Here is a 20,998-nt window from a genome sequence, read left to right as displayed (position 1 = left end):
GTGGACTGCCTATTAGAGGGGTACGGTAAACCCGGTTGCATAGTTAATCCGGTTGTAGAGGCGAGGAAGGTAACTCCCAGGGTAGTGTTAGAGCTCACTTTACGTCGAACCCTCACGTGAATGTGTAACTCGGTCAACGCCAAGGAACGGCTTGTTTTCAAAACTAACATGTGTTTAACATGTAAATATCTTAACAACCTTGGCGGACTCAGTTAGATGCCTCGGCCAAGGTATCCCCGAGGACTAGCTTTTGGCTTGAGCCCTGTTTCTAATAAAAGTCATAAGCCTTAACAACTGTTTTGGTAAATTACAAATATTTTATGGTTTAAGAAATAAATTGAAAACCTTATGAAATGGTTTGTGATTTGTTGTTTAAACTTGCCTCCATTTTACTCGCCTTTAGATATTTATAATAATGTCTGTTTACTCATTGAGATTGCAAAATCTGACCCACCTTCTTTCCAAATATTTTAGGCCTGTGGTAACTTGTAGATACTAGATTTTGTAAAGAATTCCAGTTGACCCCCTATCTCACAGACAGTAGATTACTATCACTAATACTTGGTGTATTTATGGGCCACTTGTCATTGTAATTATTATTGAACATTATAACTTTGTAAATTATTGTATGTTTGAATTTATTTTACTTCCACGTTGCAAAAGATTACTTACACGTGTTTCTATAAATATTGTTTTATATAAAAATACTATATTTTAATCAATATTTTGAATAGTAATATTTGCCTATAAATCCTTTTTAAAAAAAAAATAATTTTTGTCTTTTGATTTACTTGAGCCGAAAACGACTGGTAATTGTTTAAAACGGAATGTTTAACAACGATTGCTCACAAGAAAGGCAAGAAACTGATACGTAAGCCTTACGAGGTTCCGATTGGCATTCCGAGTAATGAGTGTCAATCGGGACGTCGCGGCGGTTGTCATGGGCCCGAGGGAGGTTCCGGGTCGTGACACTGAAAATAGGAGTATTTTTGCTCCTAATACTGTGAGTGGACAACTTATCATCTTAAATATCTAGAGTAATTATACTTGTTTGATGCTTTTATTGAATGGTGAGTTTAAATTATAAAATATTATGTTTTCCAATTAAAATATTTTTTAATAAAATTGAGATTTATATTGATTTTGAAATCAAATATTGTTTTGGGAAAATTGAGTATATGGAGATTGTGTTGAATTTATGATTTTATATGTTATTGAAATTGTGGCTTATGACACTATGGTAGTATGATGGCTAAATTTTTGGGGTTGGCATGAAATATATGAACAGTTTTGGGTTGGTCTCGGTAGACCGAATTACATTTTATTCGTCATATTATGCTACTGAAAGTTTTATGAGTCTGGTGGTATATTAAACGGTCACTGCAGTGGTGGGGGTTTTCGTGGACTGCCTATGAAAGCGGCACGGTAACCCAATTATATACGTACCTCCGGGGGGAGATGTTGGATAAAGTATCTCCTGAGGTAAGATTTGAGTGCACCTCACGTTCGATCCACCACGTGAGAGTGAGACTCAGCCAATGCCAAGGAACGGCTGTGTGTCAGATGCGAAAACATGTTTATGGGTATGGAACATTTAACAGCCTTGGCGGTCTCAGTGGGATACCTTGACGAAGGTACCAGTGAGAATGATTCTGGCAGGGGCCAAGTTTAAGAAATTCATAAGTCGGGAAATTTTGATGAAAAGAAATTATTTGGTATAGATTGAAACGAATTTTGCGTTATGAACATTATTGAGATATAATGTTGTTATATTGTCTCCATCTACTCGGCTTTACATGCTTTTGATGGTAATTGTTTACTCACTAAAATTATGTAATCTCACCCCTCTTCCTATCCATTTTTTTCAGGCTCAAGATAGTTTGTTGATAGTTGATTAAGATGAGAATTAATCTCGGAGTTGCATCCTAAAAAGTAAGGGTTCATAGCCCTGCACTTTCTTGGTCAGTTAGGAGCCAACGTGTCACTATAAAAGTAATTTTATACTTTAGTTAACTAATTTAAAGTATTTATGAACATATTTAGTTTTTACACCATGTTTTTGGAGGGTTTCGGTATTTTTGAAGAAAAATGACGAAAATGCCCCTATGAGCCAGAAAATAATATTTTATTATTTTGATTTGAAAATGACTTATGATTTCTTGAAATGCGAGATTTAATAATTGTCGCTCACCGGGGAGATGCGAAAGCTAATGCTAAGTCTTGCGGGGTTTTGATTGGCATTCGGGGTAATGAGTGTCTATCGAGACGTCGAGACGGTTGTCACAGGCCCGATTGGAGTTCCAAGTCGTGACAATTAAAGTGGTATCAGAGCATGGTTTAAAGATCAGAGATTTTGGTTTTAAAGCTTTGGATTTTAAAATTTTTGGTTTTAAAGTTGTTTTAAGAAATCCACATTGACACTACGTGGCCTCGAGTTAGGTTAAATGAGGTTAGATTGAATAGGATGCATTTGCATTGGTCATTAGACATTCTCCCCACAGGCTGTGGGAGCAATGTAAGGGGATGGCAAGAGAAGAAGAAGGGAAAACTTGAAATGAACTCGAAAAAAGATCAGGATGATGATGATCCTAAAGATGTTTAGTGTTTTGTTGAAGCTTATAATACTGTAACCTTAGGTGGACGTAGTCTAAGAAGAATGTCCTAAGGTGGGACATAGGACATGAGGAGTTTTGGAGATGCTTATAGATGAAGATGTGAGATAGTAACAAGGGATGTTAATATCAAACGGTAAATAAAGGTTTCAAGAATAATATAGTAAATGAGTTCATATGGAATATTGCTGTAAGAATTTCTTATTATATTGTGGAAATTAGAACTCAAAAATACTTGAGGTATATTGTCACGACCCGAAACTCCCCATCGGGCTCGTGACAACCTCCACAAGGCCTCGACAAACATTATTCACCCCGAATGTCGATCGAAACCTCACAAGACTCTTGTATCAACTTTCGCACTTCCTCGGTGAGCAATAGTTATCAAATATCAAAATTCGAAGGATTACAAATCATTTCCAAATCAGAACATAACATATTGTTTTCTAGCTCACAAGGGCATTTTCGTCATTTTTGTCAAAAATTTTGAAACTTGCGAAAAATGTAGTAGGTAAGCAAAAAATATATATTTAATGATTTAAAAACAAATTAAGTATCTAAAACGTTCATTTGAAGTGAAAATTTGACCATTTGAATATAATAAAAGTATTCAATAAAATAAAGTATTTTCTTGTAAAATAATTTTCATAAAACTATCGGTACATAATTCTTATAGCATAAAAGTTAATTATATTCATATATACTATAAAGCAAATAACCAAAGTATAAAATTTCTTTTACAGTGACACGTGGGCCCACATCTAACCAAAATGCATCGGAAGCTGGAAACCTACAGCTTTTACCGATTCGAGTCCAAATGAAGGTCCTTGTCAAAGTCAGCTAACTATGAAATTCCATGAGCCTGAAATGTGAGGAAATGAGGGTGGTGAGATTATAAAATTCCAGTGAGTAAACAGATACCATCTAAACTATCTAAAGTCGAGCAAATGGAGACAATTGAAATAAGTCATCATACTGTAATTTCATTACCTTTCAACTCATTTCAACCAAATAAAATCAATCCATATAAGTCAAGTAATCAACTTGGCTTATGAATTTCTTAAAACTTTGGCTCGTGCCAAAACTCATACTCGGTGATACCTTGTGCAGGGCATCCAACCGAGTCCTCCAAGGTTGTTAAAATTTTTGTATACACTTAAAATATATTTTTAGTTTGAGAAAAATACAGCCGTTTCTCAGCGTTGGCTGAGTTCCCCTTCACGTGGTGGTTTGGCGTGAAGTGAACCCTAAGCTTTACCCCAAGAGATACCCTACGCCCTTTTTCGTTCGAGGTAAGAATATAATGGAGTTTACCATGCCCCTCTAATAGGCTGGTTCACGAAACCCCCTCTGTAGTGAATAATTAATATATACTCCACCAATCAATAAAATTCATTCTAGCATGACATGGCAATTTATCGCAACCTAGCCTCTTAAGGCTGAATACTCAGTACAAATAATTTTAACACCAAAATCAGTTTAGCCATTCATGCTCATATATTGTCATAAGTCATTCAATTTAAAACCATAAATTTACAACACAAGCAAGCAGTTTTCAATTACTCTATTTTTAAAACCAGTATTCGATTTTCTAGAAAATTTATAAAATCATTTTAGAAAATCACAATTTCTCCTAAAACATAGCAATTTACCATTTAAACCCATTTTCCACAAAATCACACAATTGTATAAAACTACTCTAGATAATTAAGACGATAATAAGTTCACTCACAGTTCTAGGAGTCGATGTACTCCTAATCCCAGTCTCCAAGCACAATCTTTGTACTTTTGCCAGTGTACTTTGCTCACCACCTATCCACAATGTATAATATATAATTCACCACATCAATGCTTGACCATTATAAAATCAATTCAGGCTCGGTATATATGCATGATATGATATACAACTTATCCGACTACCACTTAAATGCGGTGCTGACCTAATTCGACCTATTATCTCCAATTTAACTCCAAATCAATTCTTCTCACTTTCTACACTCCAATTATACTTAAATTACCTTAGTGACTGTGAATGAGATTCAATTTATCAATCTCGATAGCAAATTACGAAAATACCCCTAGTGAGTAAAAATTCATATTTTTGCTCTGAAAATTCCCATTATTTTTCTAGGCTCATAATTCATCATTATTCATCATAATTCCTCAAATAAACATCAAGATCAGCAGCCAATATTCTCCTAGAAAATTCGGCCAATAATGGTAATGGAGGAAAATAAATTCTTTTCTTGTTGTTTTGTTCCTAAATATGCTAAACTAACTAAAAACACTAACATAACTTAAAATCAAATTAATCTAACAACTTTCTCTCTCCTAACCCATTTTGATCAGCCATCAATTCATCATGAAAACATGTAATTTAATCATGAAAAATAAGGAGAAATACTTGGGAATAAGAAAACTCAAGCTTAATAGAAAAAATCTCACCTTTTTCACTTAATTTCCTTGAAAATTCACACTTTTTCTTTGATTTTCTCTCTCTAAGGTTTTGTTTTTGTTTTCTTTCTCTTCTTGCTGGTTTGGCCGGCCATGGGGTGTAAGATGGGCTGATTTTTGTGCCTTTTAAAAAGGAAAATAATAAATTAATAAAGGCATGACATGTGGCATCATGTCATTGGCCTGTTTTTAAAACTTTAAAAATTTTAATCCTTTTTATCTCCACCACACAATTAGTCATTGGTCAAAATGAGGATAAGAGATGACCATGTGCTGGAAAAATGTCCTGGTGGTGGAAAATTACTGTTTTGCCCCTAGGATGGTAAAATTACCATTTTACCCCTATACTCCAAATTATACCGAAATTAAAATTTTTTTTCACTTCTAAACCTCAAATCATATTCCAATAAGTCAAATGGGGCCAAAAAATCTTTTCTAAAAATTTCCATTTTGTCCTCAGGTGGCAAATGACCATTTTGCCCCTAGATAGCGAAAATTTCAGTTTGATTCCAAATTGATCCTCGAACTCCAAATCACCATATTAAATCATTCTGGGACTTTAAAATTCTTAATTTCATCGTAAATTCTCTATTTGATCTAGTTCGAGGCTTAAATCAACTTTGTTGTACCTCTAGGTACAATACCGACTTTTGTAAATTTTTCGGGACTCTCCTAGCATGCAAACATGCTATCCATCACATGTATGCCATGACAAATATTTTTATAGAGTCGGGCTTGTCATCTTCTCCCCCACTTGGATCAACCATATGATCCTTCTTCATGACTGATTTCGATATCTAGCTAAATATTAATATTTTAATATTATTTTTCATTAATAAAATATTATTTTATTCTAAAAATTTTATCTTGTCTCCTTGGTACCCAAAATACCTTATTATGCTTCACTTGACTTTCAAATCACCTTTTATCTCACAAATTCTCCTCCGATAAAATTTTTATTATTTTATTATTTTTTTCTCACTTGCGGAATATTTTATCCTAAACTACTTCTTTCGTCTTTTATCACTTTTAAACATTTTAATTGACCTCAATTTGCAATCGATCAACTTTATTTATCACCATATCAAAGTATGGGGTATTTCATATACAAAGTTCAAATGAATTTAAATCTTAAGTAACAAATTAATGTCAAAGTACAAGAAGGATACAAAGCAATATAGAGGCATGAAAGATGATTGAGGACAAAGGGATGACTATGAGGAATTGTGATACTACATCGTATTCAATTATCAAATCAAGGTAGATCTTGGAAGCATAAATGGGATTATAAGGCATATACACATATGTGGGGTTGATATTGTGATCAACTAAAATGAAGAATGATTTTTAGTGAATTAAGTTTCAAACTTAATACATGATGAGTGATGTAGGTAGTACAATGATACGAAATTTTATCAGAAATTGAACTATGTGAACATAAGAGACTTTGGGAAAATAGTTGAGGAGATAATATCAAGGAAATATGATCTATAGCATGGTTAAGCTGTACGAGATGGATTAATATGATTAAGAAGATTGATATTTCATACCTGTGAGATAAACAAGAAGTATATGGAAATAATGGAAGAAAATATCCCACCTTTTCTTTGAGTTTGATAAGTGAAATTTTGAGGACAAAATTTTATTTTAAGGGGGTTAATGCTGTCAAACCCTGTTCTATAAAATAATTATGACGTCATTTACATGCTCAATAGAATGTTTGCATATTTAGGAAGTTCGAGAAATCATTAAAAGACGATATTGCCCCTAATGGTACCATTAAGTCAATTAAGCCTCGAACTAGTTCAAATAGGGATTTTAAGGTGAAATTCAAAATTTTACAGTCAAAGAATGACTTAAAATGGTGATTCGGAGTTCAAAGATTAATTTGGAGTCAAATAAGAATTTTCACTATCTAAGGGAAAAATGGTAATTTTACCACCTGAGGATAAAATTGGAATATTGGAAGAGGTTTTTGATCAAGATTGATCACATTTGACTCATTGGAGTATAATTTGAGGTTGATAAGTGAAAAAGTTGTAATTTCGATATTTTTTGAGTATAGGGGCAAAACAGTAATTTTACCACCTCGAGGGTAAATCGATAAATTTTCACCCTCGACACTTGTCAAGATCAAGGGATTTTATTCATCATGGAAATGGATAAACATGAGAAATGTGTGGTGGAGAATTAAAGAATTAAAAGTCAAATATTTAAAATTTGAACCAATAAGGAAATGCCATGTGTCATGCTTTTATTATTTTATTGTTTCTTTATAAAAAGGCGTAAAAATCAGCCCATTTCTCCCATAGTGGTCGGCCAAACCAGAAGAGAAGAGAAACCAAGGAAGAACAAACCCTAGGTGGGAAAAATCAAAGAGAAAGTGTTGGAATTCAAGGATTTGATCAAGCAAAGGTAAAATTTTTTTAATTTTGCTAGTTATTTACCTTACTCATGCATTTTTTCTTAATTTTCATAGTTGAAAAGCATTCTTTCATGGTTAATTCATGGCTGGTCAAAATGGGTATGGAGAGAGAATGATCTTGGATTGGTTTGATTTTTAGGTATGTTAGTGTTTTTAGGTGATTAATGATGTGTAGCATGAAAACAAATGAAGAAAACCACCAAAGGTTTGGTGCCCATCAATAGCCGAATTCTCTAAGTGAATAATGAGGAAGAATGGGATGTTATTCTAGGTGATTTTATTAAGAAATAATAGTTTTTGGTGAATTGAGGAATTGGAAAAGAAATGGAGCAAGTTGGAGTGAAATTGGACGCATTGGCCAATTTATCGGATGAAAAATCGAATTAGGCCAATACCGGGTCTAAATGGCTACCCGTGCATTTTTCATTTCATATCACGCATATATATCGAGCCTGAAATAGCTTATGACTGTTAGACACAATTTAATTGGAATATGTGTCATGGATTATGGCTAGGTGGTGAGCCATTGGATATGAGTAAAGGATTGTACCCGTGGCCTGAAAATATGAGTATTTCTACTCTTAATACTATGAGTGGACAATTTATCGTCTTAAATATCTAGAGTAATTATACTTGTTTGATGCTTTTATTGAATGATGAGTTTAAATTATAAAATATTATGTTTTCTAATTAAAATGTTTTTTAATAAAAATGAGATTTATACTGGTTTTGAAATCAAATATTGTTTTGGGAAAATTGAGTATATGGAGACTGTGTTGAATTTATGATTTTATATGTTATTGAAATTATGGCTTATGACACTATGATAGCATGATGGCTAAATTTTTGAGGTTGGCATGAAATATATGAATGGTTTTGGGTTGGTCTCGGTAGACTATATTACATTTTATTCACCATATTATGCTACTGAAAATTTTATGGGTCTGGTGGTATATTAAACGGTCACTACAATGGTGGGGGTTTTCGTGGATTGCTAAGAGAGGGGCACAGTAACCCAATTATATGCTTACCTCCAGGGGGAGATGTTAGATAAAGAATCTCCTAAGGTAAGATTTGAGTGCACCTCACGTTCGGGCCACCACATGAGAGTGAGACTCAACCAACGCCAAGGAACGGCTGTGTGTCAGATGCGAAAACATGATTTTGGGTATGGAACATTTAACAGCCTTGGCGGTCTCAGTGGGATACCTTGACGAAGGTACTCGCGAGAATGATTCTGGCAGGGGCCAAGTTTAAGAAATTCATAAGCCAAAAAATTTTGATGAAAAGAAATTGTTTGGTATAGATTGAAACGAATTTTGCGTTATGAACATTATTGAGATATAACGTTTTTATATTGTCTCCATCTACTCAGCTTTAGATGCTTTTGATGGTAATTGTTTACTCACTAAGAGTATGTAATCTCACCCCTCTTCCTATCCATTTTTTTCAAGCTCAGGATAGTTTGTTGATAGTTGATTAATACGAGAATTAATCTCGGAGTTACATCCTAGAAAGTAAGGGTTCGTAGCCCTACACTTTCTTAGTTAGTTAGAAGCCCACGTGTCATTGTAAAAGTAATTTTATACTTCAATTATCTGCTTAAAGTATGTATGAACATATTTAGCTTTTACACCATGTTTTTGGTGGGTTTCGGTATTTTCAAAAAAAATGACGAAAATGCCCCTGTGAGCTAGAAAATAATATTTTATTGTTTTGATTTGAAAACGACTTATGATTTCTTGAAATGCAAAATTTAATAACTGTCGCTCACCGGGGAGATGCGGAAGCTGATGCTAAGCCTTGCGGGGTTTTGATCGGCATTCGAGGTAATGAGTGTCTATCGGGACGTCGCGGCGATTGTCACAGACCCGATGGGAGTTTCGAGTCGTGACAATGGTTTATTGTGATATTTGGTAGGTAAAAATAACTTTGGAATAAAAAACGAATAGAGTATAAAAAGACAAAAATACTATTTATTATATAGATATATGATTATTTAATTTTATTTTATATTATTTTTTAAGCATTAATAATTTATAATTTGTTTAAAATATGATAATTGATCATTTAAATATTAATATTTTATTAATATTTTAATCTTTAATATTTTAAAATATTAATATTTTATTTATAATTTAAATGTTATTATGATTATTTATTTTTATTTTATTTATTTTTTAAATATTAATAATTTATAATTAATTTAAAATATTAATAATTGATCATTTAAATATTAATATTGTTGTTTATAATTTAAATGATATCATGATTAAAATATTAATAATTTTAATCAATTTTTAAATTTAAAATATTTTTTATAATATATTATTAAAGTTTTAAATTTTTTTTCTTTTTGGAATAATATTAATAATTGATAATTTAAATATTAACGTTTTATTTATAATTGAAATGTTATTATGATTAAAATATAAATAATTTTAATTAATTTTTAAAATTAAAATATTATTTAGATAATATATAATTTAAATTGTAAACTTTTTTCTTTTTTATAATAATATTAATAATTGATAATTTAAATATTAATATTTAAATTATAATTTAAGTATTAATATTTTAAAACATTAATATTTTATTTATAATTTAGATGTTATTATGAGTCAAATATTAATAATTTTAATTAATTTTTAAACTTAAATTATTTTTTTGTAATAGATAATATATAATTTTTTAAACTTATAAAAGATATTTAGGTCTATATCGTTTTTTAAAGGTATTCCTTAACCAAGGAATAGTTAATACAATGGGGAGTGTTGGCATTAACTATTCTTTAGTTTTAACTTATTTTAAGGAATAATCATTATAGAGAAATGGCTATTCCTTGAAACATGTGGGAAGCAAACAAAGGAACATTTGTTTCTTAAGAGTAAAGGTTAGTCATTCCCTCAATCAAACATGTTATAAGTTATCGATTCTATAATATACTGTAGAATATAAAACAGAAAAAACAAAAGATAGTGAACACATTACACTACTGTCGGTTGAGGTACATAAGCCACAAGTAGAATCACTACACGTGTTAGCTATTAGAGGAAAAAAACACATAATAATAAAATATGCTTGGTATAAAGTCACGATCTATCACCACGAGACATCATCTTCTTCATTTAAATCTTCCAGCTTGGCGCCATACATCAAGAGCTTAAGGTTGATCTCAGTTTTAACAAAAATTAACATCTATGGCTCATCTCAAGCTAACGTTAGTCCTGTTGGGGCAGGAAGAGTAATCAAAAATCATGAAGGAGGTTCATTGCTAGCTTCTCAAGTATACTTGGTGCCACCATAAGCCTTAGTGGGAAACTATGGGCAATTCGTGATGGATTCCAAACTGCTGCCTCTCTTGGGATAAACAATGTTGTGGTTGAAACTGACTTCTAAATGACTATCCATTTGATGGAGTATAATATCACTGTTAATCACTCTTATGGTTCCCTTATTGATGTTTGCATATGGCTCGGGGAGCAAGATTTCATTTTGTTCAATAGGCCTCCTGATTGTATTTCACTTGCTTTATTTGTGAATGTTATAGGGACAACTCACAATAAACTCAAACTATTGAGACTCGGTCCCATATTGATGTTTCTATAAAGCTATTTTATTTTCAATGAACTTACCATTTTTAACCAAAAACAAAAATATTGAGATTTTTAAAATAAAAGCTTCTTTGGAACATCTGTGAAGAAAAATTTAATGAAATTTCTCTGGAAAAATTCAATATGTAAATAGAGTAAATGAAGAAGAGAGCAGTAGAGAATTTTCAATTTGGTGGCAAAAAGCACTACTTCATATTCAACGTTTAGTATTTACACTTCTACACTTAACAATACTTCCTGAAAAATCGGATCAAGCACTAATTTCACACTTACCAATACACAGCTCAACGGTAAAGGGAACCAGCCCAACCATGGCTATTAGGCCTTCAACAGAGAATGAAAACAGACTAAAATGACACTACAAAGAAGCATATAAAGACTAAGTAACAATAACAGCAAACCCAAATGACAACCATCACATCTTTTTGAGGACAACAACTTTAAACAAAGACTAAAACGAAATGTTTGGAAGCCTCCAACCTATTCAGTCAAGAAACGCCACCATTTATGCTCCAAGTGTATTTTCCAACCTTCAAAGCTTTTGCTTCTCGCTTGATCTTCAATCAGTCTTGCTTCAAGATTAAGAATTACCTTTCAACACAACCCCATAATTCTCAATTTTAAGAACTCCAAGACATAATCTCAAATACTCAAATCTCTCCTTTCCCAAACTTTTGGTGAACATATCAGCAACCTGATCAATAGTTACACAATGAACCAATTCAATTTCACCTTCCTTTACAGCATCTCTCAAAGCATGGTACTTGACTCTGATATGCTTTGTTCTTCCATGTTGAACAGGGTTCTTTGCGATAGCAATTGCTGACATGTTGTTTACATTGATCAGAGTTCCCTTGACTTGCTTGAATCTTAGCTCAACTGGTAACTTCCTTAACCATAGAGCATGGTTAGTAATAGCTGCACAAGCAATGTACTTAGCCTCAACTGTTGACTAAGCAACCACTTGCTACTTCTTTGAATTCCAAGCAAAGACTGCACTGCTAAAAGAAAAACAAAACCTTCCTATACTTTTAGAATCATCTAAAGAACCAGCCTAATCACTGTCTGAAAAACCTACTAGCTGACTGCTCTCTTGCTTCATGTACACTAATCCATAATCCTTCGTTCCCTTCACATACCTCAAGATCTTATTAGCTACTGTAAAATGAGTTTTTGTAGGATCTTGCATGAACCTTGACAGTACACATGTAGCAAACATTATATTAGGCCTTATAGCTGCTAAATATAATAAAGAACCAATGATGCTTCTATATAACTGCCCATTTGCTTTAGCAGTACCATCATCTCTGCAAAACTTGGCACCAGTACTCAACGGAGTATTTACAGCCTTGCACATACTCATTTTGAACCTATTGAGCAAGTCCTTTGCATATTTCTCTTGATGTAAAACAACCTTATCAGTAAATTGTATAACCTCTATCCCAACAAAATAAGTCATTTCCCCCAAGTCTGTCATTTCGAACACCTTCTTCATCTAAGTTTTAAACTTAGTTAGATATTGACCTTCAGGTCCAGTAATCAAAAAATCATCAACATAGAGTGCTACAATGAGTAACATAGTGCCATTTTCACACTTCACATACAGTGTTGACTTATTTATGCTCCTTTAAAACCCTTGATCCTTGAAATGATCATCAATTCTTGTATACCAGGTTCTTGGAGCTTGCTTCAGGCCATAGAGTGCCTTAGTAAGCTTGCATACCTTTTTCTCAAACCCCTACTGCACATAACCCTCAAGCTGCTCAATATAAATGTCTTCAGTAAGAATGCTATTATGGAAAGCTGATTTGACATCAAGATGATAAATTCTCTATCTTTCCCTTAATGACAAAGCAACAAGCATCCTTATTGTGTCACGTCTGGCCATTGAAGCAAATGTCTCCATATAGTCAACCCCATAAACTTGATCATAGCCTTTAACCACCAATCAAGCCTTATACTTGTTTACAGAACCATCAGGATTAAGTTTGGTTTTATAAATCCACTTGACTCCTATGATGTTTTTGTCAGTAGGTCTATCAACTAGAGTCCATGTCCCACTTTTCATGATCATCTATATTTCAACATCCATGGTTGATTTCTAGTGTTGTTTTGAGTATGCTTCCCTAAAGCTTGAAGGTTCAACTAGGTCAAAATTACACCTGCTATAAATTTCTTCTAAGCTCCTTGTGCCTCTCACAGCTTTGCTTTCATCCTCCAAGTCAGAATCATCATCTGAATTATTCTGTAGCATATCCTTAGCAGTACCTGCAGACTCAACCTGTCTTGTATTTGTATTTGTCCAATTCTAGCTGTGACCCTCATCAAATACCACATCCCTACTCACAAAAACCTTCTTAATTTCAATATCATATAGTTTGTTTCCTTTTGCAAATTCACTGTATCCAACTAGCACAGCTACAACTGATTTAGGATCAAACTTTGTCCTCTTAGCATCTAGTGTCCTTGCATAACAAATACTATCAAATGTTTTCAAGTGAGAAACCCTTGGTTTATTATCAAACCACATTTCATAAGGTGTTTTGCTATAGTATAGGATCTATTTAAAAGGTAATTAGTAGTATTTACTGCTTTTGCCTAAAATACCCTTAGCATTTTCATCTAGAACAGCAAGCATCTTCCCATCTTTGTAAAGTTCTAGTCACTCTTTCAGTTTTTCCATTCTGTTAAGGGCTAAATGGAATGATTAGCTGATGCTAGACTCCCAAGGACTCAAGGTACTACTCAAACTCAACAGATGTGTACTCTTTGCCATTATCAATTCTCAAAGTGATGACACTTTGACTTGAGAAATTTTCAGCAACTGCCTTAAACTTCTTGAAGTACCTCAATGCTTTAGATTTCTGCTTCAAGAAAAATATCCAACAAAACTTTATATAATCATTAATAAAGATGATATAGTATCTATTTCCACTAAGTGAGGCAGTCTTCATTAGACCACTAAGATCTGTATGCACTAATTCAAGTTTTCTGGTAGCCTTCCAACTGCTTTGTTTAGGAAATGGTCTCTTAGTCAGCTTTCCAAATTGACAAGCTTGACAAAGCTTATCTAGTTTTGAGATACCTGGTAAGCCTTCCACCAGATTCCTTGAAGACATGAGTGCCAATGAATTGTAATTAACATGGCCAAGTCTCTTGTGCCACATGTCAGACACATCCAATTCATTGTATAATGCTAAATGATCCGTTTTAGCCAGATTAACTGGATAGCAATTATTCTTTACTTCAAGAGTAAACATTTCAATACCATGAGGATCATACACAGTTCAGCCATCATTCTTAAACAGTAAAGTATAACGCTTATTAGTCAACTGTCCCACACTTAACAGATCATGATCAGCATCAGGAACATAATGCACACTTAATACACTTACAACCAGAATCAATCTCAACATTAACAATTCCTACGCCAGGTATCTCCAAATAGTTTCCATCTCCTATCTTTACTTTTGACTTAAAGCTTGTATCAAGAGTAGTGAAAAGAGATTTGTTACCTATCAAAAGATGTGAGCAAGCACTGTCCAATAGCCAATTATTAGCTTTTCTGGAATTTTCCCCAATGGATGCCATAAACAGAACCTCATCAGTATCTTCATCTACATGCTCAATAACAGCAACTTTCTTAAGTGCTTTAGAACGATTCTTACATACCTTTTCTACATGACCTTGTTAATTGCAAGCCCTGCATTTAACATTAGGCCTAAACCAACAATATTTTTCTATGTGATTAGTTTTTTTACAGTGTTGGCATGATGGATACACTTTCTTCTGATCTTCTTGCTTATTATCTCCATTCTTCTTCCCTTTGTTTTTCTTGTCATCTGAACTGCTCTTAAAGCTACTACCACTCATTTTCACATGTTCAGACTTAGACACTAAAGCAAAATCAACCGTAGTTCTCTGTCTAAATGCTATCCTATGTTCAAGTCCTTCAAGAGCATTAACTAACTCCTTAAAGCTAAACTGAGGTAGATCCCTAGAATCTTCTAGTGAGGACACCTTAGACTCATATTTCTTAGGTAAGCTCACTAACATCTTGCTTACTAGTCTTTCCTCTGTAATCTCTCTCCCTAATAACCTTAATTGATTAACTAGTCCCATCAATTTTCCAGAGAACTCTTTAATATTTTCATTATTCTCCATTCTAAGCATTTCAAATTTCTAAGTAAGATTAAATGCTTGAATCTGTCTAGTTCTTTCACTTTCAAAAAACTCATCCCTCAAATAATCCCAAACCTATTTAGGAGTTCTTAGATGCATAACTCTAGTAGATATCTCATCAGATTATGCTGAATGTAAAAATGACAAAGCTTTATACCTTATGGATTTTTCCTCTTCGAATTGTCTAATTTGAGCAATGGTCGGATTAGCTTTCCTTTGAACAAGTTCTTCATCAGATTTCACTACCTCCCAAAGAGTGAAGGCTCTGAGATATGATTCCATCTTCACACACCAGAATGAATAGTTCTCTCTTGTGAACTTTGGAGGAGCAGATGAGTTGAAGCCAGAAGTCATGGTTAGCGTCGAATGAGGTCCCTTAAGATCAATTGAAGTGCTCTGATACCAATTGAAGAAAGATTTAATGAAATTTCTCTAGAAATATTCAATATGTAAACAAAGGAGTAAAGGAAGAAGAGAGCAGTAGAGATTTTTCAATTTGGTGGCAAAAAGCACTACTTCATATTCAGCATTTAGTATTTAAAGTTTTACACTTAACAATACTTCCTGACAAATCGAATCAAGCACTAAATTTCACACTTACCAACACACAGCTCAATGATAAAGAGAACCAGACCAACCATGGCCGTTAGGCCTTCAACAGAGAATGAAAACAGACTAAAACGACACTACAAAGAAACGTATAAGACTAAGTAACAATAACAGCAAACCCAAACGACAACCATCACATCGTTTTGAGGACAGCAACTTTAAATAAAGACTAAAACCAAAAGTTTTGAAACCTCCAGCCTATTCAGTCAAGAAACACCACCGTTTATGCTCCAAGTGTCTTTTCCAACCTTCAAAGCTGTTGCTTCCCGCCTAGTCTTCAATCAGTCTTGCTTCCAGATTGAGAATTACCTTTCAACAATCTGTAATGGTAGGTCATCCTGCTTTACTTAAGCACATGTTTCCTTAGCCAACATTCGGATATTGACAAAGGTTGCACTCAACTTAGACGATGTTACCGTGTAGACCCCATAATTTTCGCTCTCACAAGGCATTAAATTGACCAGCAAATCCTCTACTACAGTTATCCCTCTCACAGGATACAACCTTGTAAGAATCAAGACATCACAAACGTAAATCATTCACTTGCAGCTCAGGTGGTGAAGCCTCTAAAGAATTTTAAATGCGTTTTGGATAACTTGGGCAGCTTCTGCTGTAAACTCTTTTCGTCTTTTGCACGAATAAATGAGTCCTGACTACCAAGTATCTAATGACATGGAACAAGTACTACCGCAGAATCAAATAATCTGTCTCGGAAAAAGATTCATACATCATTGGAACTCACTTGAACAAGGCTACATAATTTTTTTAGAGGAAAAACACGTACATAAATTTGCAACTTCAAAATGCCACCGCTTAAAAGGCTGTAAACATTGTAATTTATGGGATAAGCATTTTTAATCACTCAAAACCATCTATTTGAAAGTGTAGATGGAAACGGCACATACTACTCCCATGAGAAGGAAAGCGTATGGTGAGTACCACTTGAAGATGACCCAGGATGCCCAGTCTGAAACATTTCGTTTCCGTGGAAGTTGGTGTTACTACTGCCATCAGAGGCCAAAATAGATCCTACTTGCTCACCCTCCATTCCTAGACCATTATATTGCAAGTTTTGGTTCAAGGATGAAGCTGGGCCAGACTGCACCATGGGGCAGGGGCTCAAACCAATCTCCCCAGTCTCAGCCGGTTGGGATGACAGAAGAGAGAGAGCACGATTAGAGTTGATGACTTGATTTAACCCATTTGAGAATATTTTCCGGCTGCTGCCACCATTGCCTGATAAAGGATTGGCATCAAGAAAGGGTTGACAAACAGAAACTCCAGGGAGTGACAAACTAGTGCTTTGTAAGAATGAGAAGTGCTTTTCTTCTTTGCAGTTTTGAGATGAGGATCCAGGGAACAAGCTATTTCTGCTGCTGAAGTTTAACTCTGACTTTATATCAGTTTCCACTTTCACAGACCCCACCCAAGAAGAGGTTACAGCGGTAGCGGAAAATATTTGGTGGTTACTGAATGGTAAATATCTAGTACCTGCGGCAGAGTCTCATTTATATCAAACAGAGCAAAATACATCACATTAAGCTACTACATTGGAATACAAAGGCAACGGGTTTGATTCTTTTGCTGCTCATGATAAATGAAGGTAAGACAAGTTTCTTATTTGAACAATAAAATCCAGTCAAACCTTGGTGATTGGAAAGAAACCTTCCAGAATTTACAGATAGAGAATCAGGTTGAGGCTTTCTTCGACGTCGGTTGTGTCCATCAAGACGTTTCCTACAGCTTCGTTTCCCCTCATCAAACTCCACTAATGAATGAAACCTAATATAATGCATTCAAGAGAAACTAAGCTCTTATCTTTATCAAATGAAATACACAACAAAAGGAATGAGGGCAAGGGGTAGAAAATCTTGAAAGGAGCAAATCCCATAAAAGCATCTATTAATCTGTATTCATGATGCATAGGGCAAATATTATTCTGTCAGAAAATCAAGAGATTCTACACACACGAATTCAAGTGTCACAAAGGACAGTTTTAACGCAGATTTAAGCAGCTGCATCAATTATGTTAGTCTGATATCACCTTTAGAAATTCTGTTTCCTCATCGCAATGTCTTCTCAAATCATAGGTTTCATCTCTTTGCTCTGTAATCAAGTGCACTTAAAACATGGACATTCACACAAAAAAGGAGCTGTTGTCAAATTGAGAAATGTTTTGGACATGAATATTGCAAATATCAATTCTAGATTTCTTGTGGAAACAAACAATTGCACACTGTAGGATGAGGATGACTTCAGACATTAACATTGAATCATATTTCATGATAATTAGAATCATATATCATTGAGCATATCAGATACTGAAACACAGCCAAACACACAAATAGAGTTTATTGGATGCTGAAACTCAATATCTCAACACTTATACACAAAACATGTACCGAAAACAAATTGTACTAGTAAGTGGTTATTAAGCCATATTGACTCAGAAATTTCACAGTAAAACTACCATTTCATGCAAAGAAAATCAAAACAACCAAATCATATTCATAAAGCTAAAATCACTATAAAATACCAGAGTTATGAGTATATTAAAATTCAAATACTATGGTGGACAGAGCATAGAAAAAGGCACCTTGAATCATTCTTACTGCACATTACTAAAAATCAGTGACCAAAGAACAAAGAAAACTAGAATGCTAACAGTCACTGTGTCAGGTAAATGCTTAAACAACCCCACCTTATAACGTAATGGATAGATGGTAACTTTAAAGGCCAAGTAATAAAACATTGCTAAACAAAAATCTAGAAAATAGAAATATTAGCGAGATGAGGAACCCAACAGAAAACGTAATGTGATTAGGAAAATCAAATCAGCTCCATTTGCATAAAGCAAAGCATTACTACCTGCTGCACTGCTGGCAAAATCGTTGTTCCTGACCCCTAATTGTAACCTTTGGGGTCTTAGAGTGGACTTCGCATACTTTATGGCGTCGATGATAGTCCCTGCATTTGCTGAGGTCTGCAGTGCAACCATCAACCAAGCATGAAGGTACTTGGTTTCCGCTGCCAGGTGCCCGAGCCCTTTTAAATGAAGCAGATGATGATGACTCCATCAAAGGGACCCCAGGACCCTTAAAAGTATCTTCAAAATCACCCAAACTCTCAATACAACAATGCTAAGTAAGCCTGATTAACTTATTGTGCTACCGGACTTGACAGCTGAAATGCTGCTGCAACATTCAGCTTACCTTCAATCCGCCTCAAGTCACAGCCCATCAACTTTTCCGTTTTTCTTATTTTCCATTCTTCATTCCCATCACCTTAACCAAATTTTTCTCCAACTGAACTTAAATACCTGCTCCAAGTATCAAATGATTATTCCTAATACTATATGAACAGAACTAGAATCGAAGCAAAAATTCCATGACTAGAATACTCGCTTGCACAAAAAAATTGCAGATGATACCCTTTGTTCCGAAATTATAACAACATAAAGTTACACCTAGGAGAGTTAGGTGTACTATATCCTACTAGTATTTTTTTTTCTTCTTTCTTTCAAGAACAATTAGTGGAAGGAGATTGGTCGGTTTGAAACACATAAGGTGATTCCTACTACAAGTGAGTCACATATGACCGAATCAGGAGTCGTTGACAATTAAAAGCAATTATAATTAATAATGATAAGTTTAATTGTAGAAATGAAAACTTCAAGGTGGATGCACAGTTATAAATGTCTGAAATAATCATTGACCAAACCACCCATTCCAATGGAAGAAGTTTAATTAGGCTCCCTCCCTAGTGCTAGTTGCAGTGTCCAGGAAGCAACACATGAGGATTGAGGAAGGAAAAAGATATAGGCAAAGAGTGAAGAAGCTAAAGGGAGGCCTTAATGGTCATTGCATAACTCCTGAATCAAGTGCAACTTTTATGGAATTCAGACGCTTCATACCTGTCACGTCATTGGAGTCAGCACTCGCATCCCAACCACAAGTGGTCGCCAAGATATTTTCGGAAAGAAAGAAAGGCCTTTACCACAAAATTATTATTTTTTCAAACAAAACTCAGATTAAAAGTCCCAATTGGGCTTTAGCATTTTAAAAATAATTCATCATTTGAATGTTGTAAGCGGATTTTAGGGTAGGAAGTTATGCTTGCACGATGAGAGCTAGAACTTGTCCTTAATCAGTATACTAGTAGTATACTTTCTTACCGAGTATTTCCCAAAGCAGAGAACATTTTTTCTTGGAAGGTCGAGCAAAAGTTGCTATTACCACTTTCATTGACTGAAAAAGGGAGGACCATATGGGTCTTCTTTACCCGTTAGTAACATAGTTATCATTGCAAGGAGTAGAGGCAAAAAAACCCCCCTACAATTTATATTTTATATTTATAGTAAAGCATAAAATTATAATACATCGAATTTCATAATCGAAGAATTTCGGTTGTGAACTTGAAATATATATCCACACACATTACATAAAATAAAAAAGGACAGTTAAGAAAAGAAAAGTTGTGAAAAAAAGGGTACCTGAGAGAATCCCAGAAATCTAGCACAGGAGAGGAAGAATCTTATCTTAGTAACTTCTATACTGCCAGTTTCGGATAAACCGTCAAAAGGAGAAGGGAAAAGTGGCAAAGTTGAAGTGAAAATTTAGTAGGAATTGGAGAACTGGAAAAGTGCGGAAGTACTTGTCTACAAGTTACAGAAGTTAAAGAAACATGGAAGGAAAGAAGAAGACAGGCCTTTCAAATCCTAGCCATTAATATTCTGACAACAGTTCCATGGAAAAAGTCTAGCAATTGCAAAAAGAGAGAGAAATAGTAGTAAGGTTGGCTGGCTTTCCTGTAGCAGGACAGAAGAAGGGATTGAGCCAATCTATGACGAAATTATTGGAAGTAACACAAAAGAATGGATAATGTATTCAACTTATGTGGAATACCGCGGAGGTGTGTACCTGTGCGAGTGAGAGAGAGAAAAAGAGTCAGATTGAGATATGGAATTGGCAAAGGAGATATATAACCATGAAAGGTAAGGGGGTTGATCTTTCCAACTCTGTTTCCTTCCTTTTTAGGCTTGGAGCCTTGAAACAAGTTGAATAGTAACTATAAAAAAAATTAATAATGGGAGTAGAAAATTG

At 34.3% G+C, this 20,998-nt stretch overlaps 2 protein-coding genes across 3 annotated transcripts; both read right to left on the bottom strand.

The window, feature by feature from the left end:
- Window positions 1–13,846: 13,846 nt before the first annotated feature.
- On the bottom strand, window positions 13,847–15,641 carry LOC148764107 (uncharacterized). Its single transcript, XM_088803537.1, has 4 exons — window positions 15,445–15,641; window positions 14,867–15,270; window positions 14,501–14,722; window positions 13,847–14,349 (listed from the first exon to the last, which is right to left on the bottom strand). The coding sequence occupies exons 1-4, from the start codon at window positions 15,639–15,641 to the stop codon at window positions 13,847–13,849; spliced, it is 1,326 nt and encodes a 441-aa protein (XP_088659663.1).
- Window positions 15,642–16,591: 950 nt separating this feature from the next.
- On the bottom strand, window positions 16,592–20,998 carry LOC18608951 (squamosa promoter-binding-like protein 16). Of its 2 annotated transcripts, XM_018115131.2 has the most exons (4): window positions 20,389–20,998; window positions 18,765–19,215; window positions 17,542–17,678; window positions 16,592–17,387 (listed from the first exon to the last, which is right to left on the bottom strand). In XM_018115131.2, exons 2-4 carry the CDS (start codon window positions 18,971–18,973, stop codon window positions 16,801–16,803), a joined length of 933 nt encoding a protein of 310 aa, XP_017970620.1. In that variant the 5' UTR covers window positions 18,974–19,215; window positions 20,389–20,998; the 3' UTR covers window positions 16,592–16,800. The 2 variants fall into 2 exon arrangements, with proteins under 2 accessions (XP_017970620.1, XP_017970621.1); XM_018115132.2 differs by lacking the exon at window positions 20,389–20,998 and having other exon boundaries at window positions 18,765–20,335.

Source organism: Theobroma cacao, chromosome 2 (assembly GCF_053813885.1).
Source record: "Theobroma cacao isolate CCN51 chromosome 2, ASM5381388v1, whole genome shotgun sequence".
NCBI lineage: Eukaryota > Viridiplantae > Streptophyta > Magnoliopsida > Malvales > Malvaceae > Theobroma > Theobroma cacao.
This window is presented reverse-complemented; position numbering and strand designations above follow the sequence as displayed.